The following is a 10,853-nucleotide window of genomic DNA, read 5'->3' as shown; positions in this document are numbered from 1 at the left end:
TGCCAAGTGGCTATGCCACTTGGCATAACACTTGTTTTTATTTGCTTTGTGTTTGTGTGCAAGGAAACAACCTGATACTTCAAGGAGCATGGAGATCATCAAGTGCAAGACTAAATGAAGACTAGATTGTAGTGTTAGGATAGAACATTAACTTGTACTTTTCTTTTCTTTTCATTTCCCATTTTGTCCAATTCTTGTAATATGTTGTAATATTCATTTGTTCAAATTTTGAATATTGTAAGTGACAATGTATCTTGTGTGATTATTAATAAAGCTCAAGTTTTCCTTAATGAGCTTTACTTTATTGTTGTGTGATTTATAATTCTTGATTAAGGCTATTTATTAAATTATCTCTAGTTTGAATAATGTGATATTCATTTGATGTTTGAATTTGAAATTCAAATTCAAACTTGGATTGAATTCAATCATACAACTTAATTTGGAATTCAATCATGCAACTTAAGTTTGGGATGCAAACTCTCCCCTCTCTTCTCAAAAACCCTAGTTTAGTTGAATAAGGAATAGGTTTGCCGCACTCTCGAAACCCTAACCCTGTAAGGTGTCGAGAGAGAAACTTGTTCCCCTTCGATGCAGTTTTTGTTTAAAAGCGCGAAATTTCCCCAGAATTTGCAATGTAATGCACATCCCTTTCTAAAATCTACCCCTCGATCGTCTCTAAACCTGGGACATTACAAGCCCATAGCTTGGCCGCACCCGTAGGTGGCCGGCCACCCCCTCTCCCAAACCCTAGCCGCCCCCTCTCTCCTCCTCTTCTCCCGCACGCTTAGCGAAGCTCCGCCGGAGATCTCCACCGCCACCGCCACCACGCCGTCGTGCTGCCGGATTCAAGGAGGAGCTACTACTTCCGCTGCCCGCTGGAACGGGGAGAAGGCCGTCGTCTTCATCAACACCGAACGTGTGACCGAGTACGGAGGTGCTGCCCGATCGTGACACCGTGATCAAGATCTTCTACGCGCTTTTGCAAGCGGCAAGTGATCGTCTACCGCAGCAATAAGAGCCTACTCTTATAGGCTTTGGAAATCTTCAAGGGTTAGTCTCGTTCATCCCCTCGTTGCTCCCATCTTCTAGATTGCATCTTGGCTTGGATTGCGTTCTCGCGGTAGGAAATTTTTTGTTTTCTATGCAACGAATCCCTACAGCGAGACGGGAGGGTGACCTAGAAGGAAAGGCTAATCAATTCGATCGTAACAGGAATTGTTGTTAAACATTGCATACTCGGGTTTTCTGCCAATGTTCACACCTCCAGAGTACGCATCATATCTCAAGGTGGTGTTATATTCTACCCCAAAAGAAGAAATATATTGACAATGGTTCCTTTCAATGTTGGTAGTACTATGCAGTGTTTTACTTCTATGTTATTTCTCAAAAAGAGCATACTACTTTTTCATTCCTTGCAATAATCAGGTTTTTCACAACTATTATAAACATGATCTTGCGCTGCAACGCGCGAGGTATCATCTAGTTCCACTAAAGATTGTTCCAGGCATCCCGCCGCGCAGAAAACAACAGAAACCCTATCGGCGAACCCATCTCCGACCGCGCCGCCACGAGCCATCTCCGGATCTCCCAGCCTCGCTCACTCCGGCCTCTACCAGACCACCGCCGCGCGGCTCCCTCCGACCAGACCACCGCGGTGCCGCTCCTCTCATTCGGCCTCCACCGGACCACCGCCGCGCCGCCGCCCTCCGCCGGCCCCCACCTGACCACCGCGGCGCCGCTCCCCTCCGCTGGCCTCCAACGGACCACCGCGGCGCCGCTCCCCTCCGCTGGCCTCCACCGGACCACCACCGCGCCGCTCCCCTCCGCCGGCCTCTACCGGACCGCCGCAGCTCCCTCCGGTCCGCTCTTTGAGCTCGCATTTCAGCCGGCAGCGACCTCCTGCAGGCTGTTCCTTTCCTTCCTCGGTTCGTCCCCGTTCCCCGACTCCAACCTCAGCCATCTGGCCCCCTCTCAAGCAGCAGGCTAGTTAGCAGCCAGTAGCGAGTCGCGGAGGCAGGCCGGCGGCAGCTCGCCGTTTTAGATCTCCACTTCGCACTCGCAGGTGGCAGCAGCACCCACCCAAGGTACACTCTGGTGCCATTGCCTTATTAAAGGTGATGTACAGCTAACTAATGATATGATTTGCTCCTCCATATTCATTTTACACTTACAAAAGTCTAATTTTATCCCTTTGGAACTTGGAGTTGGAACAGGACATCAACATTGTCAATTGGAGAGGTTTGGAGCTGCTTCGGCATCCTCAGGAGAGCAAACCAGAAGGTAATCTGCTGTTCCTAGCTTCTATTACATATACTTTTGTGTGAATTAAAAAGATAGTAAAATGTATCCCCGTATTGGCGCTTTCCCAGAGTGGCGAATTTAAGTATGTGCATCGGTGCATTTTAGATGGTCTGTGATTCTGTTGACCAGTTAAGTTCAGGGTTTCGAAAGATTTTGAATCTCAGTTGGGCAGATGTGTTTGGCAGGAAAGAATGTAGCCAAACAAGTAGTCAGTTGGAGGTTTGAGTAGAGGAAGCAATAAATTCATGGGGTAATGGTTATTTGTTTGTAAATTGGTCACATAGGGTTGGCCAAGTTCGCAGAATACTGTAAGTTGATAGTTAATTCCAGCCTGTCCTTATTAAACAGCAGATATAGCATGAGTGTTATCTAGATATTGGTATTTGCCACTCATATTTCCTTTAGCTAGTAATTGTTTTAAATCTTTTCTGCTTTTAATGCGATTTGCATCTCAGGGAAGTTGGCAGGGTTATCTTATGTATGTAATTGTTTAACTTGCAGAAAATTCAAAACTGCTGTGTTTCTAAAATCTAAAATGTTAATTTCCCTAGCCTATTGGATTACCATTGAGTACATCTGTTCCCTGCATACGTTTTGTACAGCATGTACTACTAGATGTAGTATTGCCAACATCCCAGCTATTTAGTTACTGTTAGTTGTTTGGCTATTATTGGACGTACCAACTTATTATTGCAGCCCCTTGCCATCTCTCAGTTATGCTGGATCTTCATATTTAACTTGGCAACTGGAATATTCTTTTCATTGTGTCATAATCAGTACTTATATCAGTCATTCTGTATCTTTTTTCTGAGTAACTGTCGTAAAACTCATAGTACTTCTCCGTACAGCGCCTGGTTGGGCAGTTCTTGACGGATAAAAACGTACTACGTTCATCATTTTGCGTGGAATTAGTTGGGAGATTTCATGGCTATGCTCCCAATTGATTCGTCCCATCATGGAATTGTGGAAAATAGCCCCTACAGAATTACGAAGAGTGGGAATGAGGAAGTTGGTAAACTTGGTGCTTCATGGTATTTCACTAGAAAGGAAATAGAAGAGAATTCTCCATCCAAGAAGGATGGCATTGATTTAAAGAAAGAGTCTTACCTTCGAAAATCGTACTGTACGTATCTGCAAGATTTGGGGATGCGGCTGAAAGTGTAAGATATTATGTGTAGTTCTTTTAATTCATTTATTGTTGTAGCTGTTGGCTGGCTGTCTCTTTAGTTTTTTGGAATCTCCAAAAAAAGCCATTGCTACTACTCCCTCCGTTTCAGAGAATAAGGCGCCCTCGTTTTGCGTGTTTTTTCATTGACTAAAAATTACTCTAAATATACAAAGATTTTTGGTTTAAAATTAGCATCATTATAAAGGGTTTTTCAATATGAATCCAAAGATATCAATTACGGAGTACGTACAATATAATTAAGATTTTGTTGCTCAATTTGTTTGGTCAAAGTTCGTCTTGAAATGCGTGTGCGCCTTATTCATTGAAACGGAGGTAGTACTTATCCAACCAGATGCTAAATTTCAAACTGTGTGTTCATATACTGATGTTGTAATTGTTTTTTCTGATATTTTATTTATACCAGCGTATGGTTGGTCATAAGATGTTCAATAGTTTGCTATGTTAAGTTAATATTTTACTTAGCATGGAGCATTCTCATGACAACTAGGATACAATTTTTTTCTGGATCAAATGTTGGGCAGGGGAATTATTCTTATCTTGGTTTATACTTAAATTTGGTCTGCATGGTGGTGTCTGGCATTTAGAATGGTATTGGGAAATACATTTGTGTATGCATTGTTGATTTTGTCCCTCAAAGGCTTGCATGCTGCATCACATCATGAGTAGTTACAATCATGATAAAATCATTGTTCCTTGTATGTTTAGTTGTTACAACACATGATTTTGGCGGGAAAGACTTGTATAGGGTCTCTTTATTAGGTGGAATCATAGGATCAACTCATAGAAAATAAATTTTAAAAATGCGAAAAAATCTGAAAATAATATACAACATGCCTACGGGTTTGTATCTACAACTCCAAGAAATTTCAGCTCAAAATTTGATCTATACTTGGATAACAAAAAAGACATTCTACTGTGATTAGTGTCAGACCTAGTTGAATAGTATTTCACACTATTCACACCCAAATTTATCTCCTTTGGTTCTCTAAGTGTATGTCGAATTGGAAGCTGCAAATTTTTGGCGTTGCATATATAACACAGATGTGTTTTGTCATTTTTTTTTCAAAATATTCAATCATATTTTTTTTCTTTTCAGAATAATTGTTCTTGTAGATCCTAATCTAAAAAATGGTCCTACCCAAGTCTTCCCCTGATTTTGGCCCTTGCAGGCTTGTGTGCTGCATCACATCTTATGTAGTTGCAATCATGATAAAATCGTTGATCCATGTATGTTTAGTTGTTACGGCACATGCAGATAATGCCACGACCCTTGTTGGACTTATACTGTCAACTTATGCTGAGATTTTTTTTATGTAGGCCTCAAGTGACGATTGCTACATCTATTGTTTTCTGTCACCGTTTTTACCTTCGTCAATCTCATGCAAAAAATGACAGACGAGTAAGTGTTAGCCAATGAAAGTTTTATATTTTTTTCAAGTGCAGCTTCTAACTTTGTATAACATGTAGATACTTCATTTGTGTTTATGACATTTTACTTTTTTGCTTCATGTTCAGTTTGAATAAAAATAACAAACAGTTTCTACCACAGTGGTTGGTCAGTTTGGCGATTGTTCTCACCGAGTCAGTAGCAACTAATCCTCTGTACTTCCTCCAGTTCACAGAAACAATTCGATTGGGGTTATGTGCTGTCAAGCATTACAAAGATTGCTTATAAATAATGCTTTAAATCTTAGTATCGGACACATGAAAAATGTATGTTTAATTTGCCCCTAAAAGTATTTCCGCAATTGATTTTTATTATGCTTACATCTATCCAGTAAAAGTTAGTGGTGAAGTTAGCGAACTGTTTAGATTTCAAAACGATCTGCTTTTTTTTTGTCAACTGGAGGGAGTGGTTATAAAAAATGTTATATGAGGATCAAGTGACACAGATGTACATCCTGCTGGTGCGAGGTAGCGATTTTTAGTTTAGAAGAGCCGAGACCTTGTTACATTTCAAAATAGCAGTTCACAATTGGACACCCCATTTGATCACTTACATGGGTCAGGGTTTATCAAGAATGTCTTGGCTGGCACAACTCCCAAACTCTCATCGCAGTTGATGTACCATACTGGTTCAGGTAGACCTGATACTCTTATACTAATACACACAAAACAAAAGCATTTGAGATAACACTATTTTCAGTGTATCATTTGCTTCAAAATAGCAGTTTGGATATCATACTTGGTGAGTTACAGTTCAAAACAAATGAAATATAAATAGTGTTTCTCGTGTTCTTTTCTACACCAGAAATGGTAATTGTGCAATTTTCCTCTTGTATGTGTTGACATAATCTTGGTAGTCATACTATTGTGTCATGCAGCCATTCTTATCTTTTATGATGATGAATCAGCACCTGAATTCTGAATCTAATATCTATGCAGACAATCGCTACTGTTTGCATGTTCTTGGCTGGAAAAGTTGAAGAAACACCTAGGCCTTTGAAGGATGTAATCATGGTTTCTTACGAGCTTATTCATAAAAAGGATCCTGCTGCTGGTCAGAAAATCAAGCAGAGGGTAATCTATCCAGTTGAATTCTCTTTTGCTATGTGATTGCTCCTATGTGTACGGTTTTCCATCTACAAAACAAGGGTGCTTGACCTTATTTTACCCTATAATTCTTGTCGTTCTGATACGGTAACAGAAAACGACTTCAGAAACAGAACCATTGGCAGGATGGATGTGTGTATTTTGTTATCATCTCTATCAGATACCTAACTTTTTCTCCTCAACATATCATTTATTTTGATTTTTGTAACCGCATCATTATCTGCGGAAGTTTACTAGCTATATATTTTACAATGAGCTGCCAGCTAATGTTTGATTCTTTTCTTGTTTTTTGCACTCATCATGAGAGCAATATTACTTTCTTAAGGCCAATGGAAGGGATATCAGTTTTTTTCATGCATCAGCTAAAATAGAGAATCCTAGATCATACAGGGATATAGTATAGATTCTAATATTCTAGGACCCAACATTCCTGCAAACACAATATACTCCCTCCGTTCTAAAATAAATGTCTCAGTTTTGTTTAGATATAGATGTATCTAGATGCATTTTAGTTATAGATACATTTGTATCTAGAAAAAGTTGAGACACTTATTTTAGAACGGAGGGAGTAATTTGGTAGATGTTTTGTCGACTGAAAGTTTTTATTTTCTGATTACGATAGGATGTATATGTACTTCTGAGCTTTGTTGATGATGCATGTCCTTGAGATCCATTTTTGCCTTGTCTTTTCTTAGTTTTGACGCGTACATGCTACAAATGTTGTTTTTCACTCCCTCCGTTCCATAATTCTTGTTGTGATTGTAGTTCAAATTTGAACTAAAACCATGACAAGAATTATGGAACAGAGGGAATAATTATTTCTGGTGGTGATCCTTTCCAGCAAAATAAATACTAACAAAATGAATGGCATAAAATAGTTTCCATTGCACGCTGCTGTTTCCAGTTTATGCTTGCTCAAACTATCTACACCTGCTGTATAAACTTGGATAGTTCAGTGCTGCTGGGATTACATTGGTTCTTGTTTTGATAGTCAAATCTATGGCCTTGTGTAGGTTCCACTTTATCTGCCACATGATTGTGTAGGTTCCACTTAGTCGGTGCAATTTATTGCCTGTCTATGTAGATATTCTCTACACCAGTTCATATTTACATCAAAGTGGTTTCCTCTGGAATAATGCTTGCACAAATTGTCTGCCACTCTTATGCAGGAAGTATATGATCGGCAAAAAGAACTTATTTTACTTGGAGAGCGAGTTGTACTTGCAACACTTGGTTTTGACCTTAATGTGCACCATCCTTACAAGCCCCTGGTTGAAACAATAAAGAAATTCAAGATTACTCATAACGCGCTTCCTCAAGTTGCCTGGAATTTTGTCAATGATGGGTATGCTAATGCTCCCCTTGTTCTCTTAGCAATTCAGGTACCCAGTTTATGTCTCTAGTGCACGCTAAAAAGGTTGTACACTCTACAGGCTGCGTACATCACTTTGCCTGCAATTCAAGTCTCATCATATTGCAGCAGGTGCTCTCTTTTTGGCTGGTAAGTTTCTCAAAGTGAAGTTTCTTCCAGATGATGGTGAGAAGGCTTGGTATCAGGAATTCGATGTGACACCAAGACAGCTGGAAGGTTGGTTCCTGGATGTTAAAAGTCAGTATTTCAAAATTTCCAGTTTGAGGTCTCCTTTTGAAAATGACCACTGTTGTTACCATTAGGGGCCTCCCACTTTATATGTGTCCTGTAGTATTTGGGTTTTGAAGGAATATCTGAAGAATTATATTATCACTTGGACATGTCTGTGAGAATGTTTCATATTGCGAAAACGATTCTTTTTGTAGGAACTATTCTTTTACAAAACTCTACTGTTAAACGACCCTTTGCATGTGTCTTGCTTCACTGTAGCTGTGGATGCTTTCATTTTGTGGGGTATAAACTGAAGTTTAACTGTGTATATGGTGTTAGTTGCTGTTGCTGATGTACATAGTTTGATGAATTATTTTACTATCACACGTTCGAGCTCTGATTGTTTTTTCTGGAGACTATTATTTCACATAGAATCATATTTTAAAAAACAGATGGGCGAGTGTTCTGTCAAGTGACTGGTTCACCTGTTGGGCTGCCGGCTCAGCCGGTCAAATGCGGATAAAAAATATTTAATTCATGTTCAAGTTTGTTTGAAAAAAATTTGACCTCCAGGCCCATGGACACCAGGATGTAATATATGGATTGTAATCCATCTATACTTCACAAAAGGAAGTCAACCCATTTGGTATGGAGCTTGTATGTGGGAGTTTAGGTCTTCAGTCCCCTCCTTGTTCGGATATCTTTTTCCTGGTTTTGATCTCATAAATTCAGACAATAGTGGACAGAACTGGCAAGCCACTCTTGATCTCCTCTGCACCTGCCAAATAGAATATCGGGAATAAGAGCATCAGTGCATGTACAACGTTGTGATGTCAGATCAAGTATTTTCAGCTCTCGGGAGTCAGGATCATGTTATCTAAAAAAAAAACTTGGTTAAAAGGTTTCAAAATAATCTGGAAAAAGTTCTTGTGTAAAGATATTAGAGTGAAGTGTCAAGTTCTTGGTTACTTTTTTTTTGTTGATTTCTAGTATGGGTGATTTTTCGTTTGTTTGTTTACACAGCTCACAAAGCAGTTCCGATTTCACTGAACTTGAAATTTTGAATCAATATTTGATAATTTATATGTGATATTTTTATTTTTATTTTCGGATGAGTGCAATTTTTTTTTTGAGGGAGATGAGTGCAAATTATTGTTTGAGAAGGGATTGTGCAATCTTGCCCATTAGTTGTTTTCGGGTGATGTCCCCCTTTTGCATGTAGGATGGTTGTGGACTTGGAAGAGACAGAAATGGAAAAAATGGGCTTCCTTCGCTCAAAATGATCTCTTAGTCGCATGTTCCTAAGAGCACCTAATTGTCTGCAAACATAAAACCGTAAAGTGCATAGTTCCCAGCCAGATACTTAAATTTGATGGTTCCAGAAAGCCTTCCGTCTTATTACTCTTGTAGAACTGATCTGTGCTGGATAGTGTCCTTGTTCATTAGCCTTTAATTCTTCTTCTAGCTGTTACTTTATAGTCGAGCTTTAATGACATGGCATGGTAAATTAACATCTGATATAAATGCATTTCTTTTATCTCTTGATTGCAGAGGTTAGCAATCAAATGTTAGAGCTGTATGAGCAAAACCGTGTAGTGCAGTCACAGCCAACACATGGGAATGAAGCTGAAGGGAGCTCTGCTATTGTGCCTAATCAAGGAATCTCTGTAAAAGCTCAAGCGAAGTCCGAGGAACCTCCTGTTCTTGGGCATCATCAAGCATCTAAACAGTCAGATTCCAATCATTCTACCTCAACAGGTGTTCCAATTCACAATGGTGCCGAGGACTCAGATCGAAACAAGCAAATCAATAGCCAGAGAAGTCTGCAAAATGTCAGTGGTGACCATGGAATCGACAAAACAAGCTGTCAGAGTGGAGTTGGAGTTGGTGCTGGTATAAACGACGGTATGCATGATGACACAAAGTCCTTGCCAGGAAGTTCCAGATCCAGTGACAAATCTGATATTCCAATGGAAGAGCAGAAGCCTTTTCTATCGCATGCTAGTTCATGTGAAACCAGAGATGGTAATCTCAGTAGCGGTGATGTTCCCAGTGTCTCATCCTCCATGATGGATGCCATGAATAAAATTGACAAGGATAAGGTCAAGGCAGCTCTGGAGAAGCAAAGAAGATTGAAAGGTGATGTTGCTAGGAATGTAGATGTGATGGATGATGAAGATCTACTAGAGAGTGAATTAGAACGCGGTGTAGAATTGACTGTTGAGGATGAGAAGATCAAGTCTGGTGATGTTGCAGAAAATGGGGACCATGGGGAGCAGAATGTGCCAGAGGCTGAGGTTCTGGTGGACGTTAAAGAAGAGTGTTCTCCAGCCAAGAGAAATGATGGTTTTGAGCAAGTCCCAGAACCCTCATGATGCACTGAAGCACAGCGAGGGCCATGATAATGCTCAGCTTTTTGGTAGACATGCATAAAATGCCTCAGCCAGTCGACCTGAAGGTTGATGGGCTAGAATTGGTGGAATTCTTGGTATAAAGATAGGCACATGTTACTGGGATAGATGCAGCTGCTCCGTTGACTGTTACTGGGACATCCAGGTCTAATGTTTGTACCCAGATGTTTTTGTAACCATGGATCTCTACTGTTTTTTTTTTTTTTTTTTTTTTTTTTTTTTTGCGGAATCTCCTGCTGGCAATATCTCATGTGCCAATAACATTAGATCTTAAGTGCTGTAGCAAAGCTTCTAATTCCATTAGCATAGATTCTTCACGGCTGTATTTTAGACATCATTGGATCTGATAAGCCTTAGAATTGTACATTTTTTTTGAGCTGTTCTTACATTCTTCCTAGTTAGGGCTGGTTTGGTACCGGAGTTTTTCCAGGGATGGGCGAGTATTACCCCAGCCTATCCTTGGTAGCCTATTTGGTGGAAGAGTTTTGGCCCAGTCAATCCCCGCTTATCCCTGACTCCGATACATCGTTCTTCGAATCAATCCACAAACCAGACCTTGTGTTTTATCCCTATCCTTGTTCCTGACCAAAACATAGCGGGACGTGCTGTGACAGGTGCGGCGCTGAGCTGAGCGACCAGAGCTGATGGTGGGGCAAGAGGTGGAAGGAACGACCAGAGCTGATGGTGGGGCAAGAGGTGGAAGGAACGAGAGCTGCGGGAGGGGCTGAGCATCTGACTGGCGACGACAAGGATGGATCCCGCCGATCCTCTCTAGATCGCCGCCGTTCTTGGCATCTGACCGGCGCTGCCACCTCCC

The 10,853-nt window shown here is 40.6% G+C and overlaps 1 protein-coding gene across 3 annotated transcripts; it reads left to right on the top strand.

Moving 5' to 3' along the window:
* Positions 1-1,945: 1,945 nt before the first annotated feature.
* LOC127298542 (cyclin-T1-4) lies at positions 1,946-10,406 on the top strand. 3 transcript variants are annotated; one of them, XM_051328400.2, is made up of 8 exons: positions 1,946-2,084; positions 2,205-2,280; positions 3,150-3,461; positions 4,808-4,889; positions 5,876-6,010; positions 7,213-7,388; positions 7,477-7,631; positions 9,177-10,406. In XM_051328400.2, the coding sequence occupies exons 3-8, from the start codon at positions 3,226-3,228 to the stop codon at positions 9,998-10,000; spliced, it is 1,608 nt and encodes a 535-aa protein (XP_051184360.1). In that variant the 5' UTR covers positions 1,946-2,084; positions 2,205-2,280; positions 3,150-3,225; the 3' UTR covers positions 10,001-10,406. The 3 variants fall into 3 exon arrangements, with proteins under 3 accessions (XP_051184360.1, XP_051184356.1, XP_051184354.1); XM_051328396.2 differs by having other exon boundaries at positions 1,990-2,084; positions 2,214-2,280; XM_051328394.2 differs by having other exon boundaries at positions 1,992-2,114; positions 2,214-2,280.
* The last annotated feature ends 447 nt before the right edge of the window (positions 10,407-10,853 follow it).

This window comes from Lolium perenne, chromosome 1, assembly GCF_019359855.2.
Source record: "Lolium perenne isolate Kyuss_39 chromosome 1, Kyuss_2.0, whole genome shotgun sequence".
In the NCBI taxonomy this organism is placed as follows: domain Eukaryota; kingdom Viridiplantae; phylum Streptophyta; class Magnoliopsida; order Poales; family Poaceae; genus Lolium; species Lolium perenne.
Note: the sequence above shows the minus strand (reverse complement) of the source record. Positions and strands in the feature narration are given on the sequence as shown.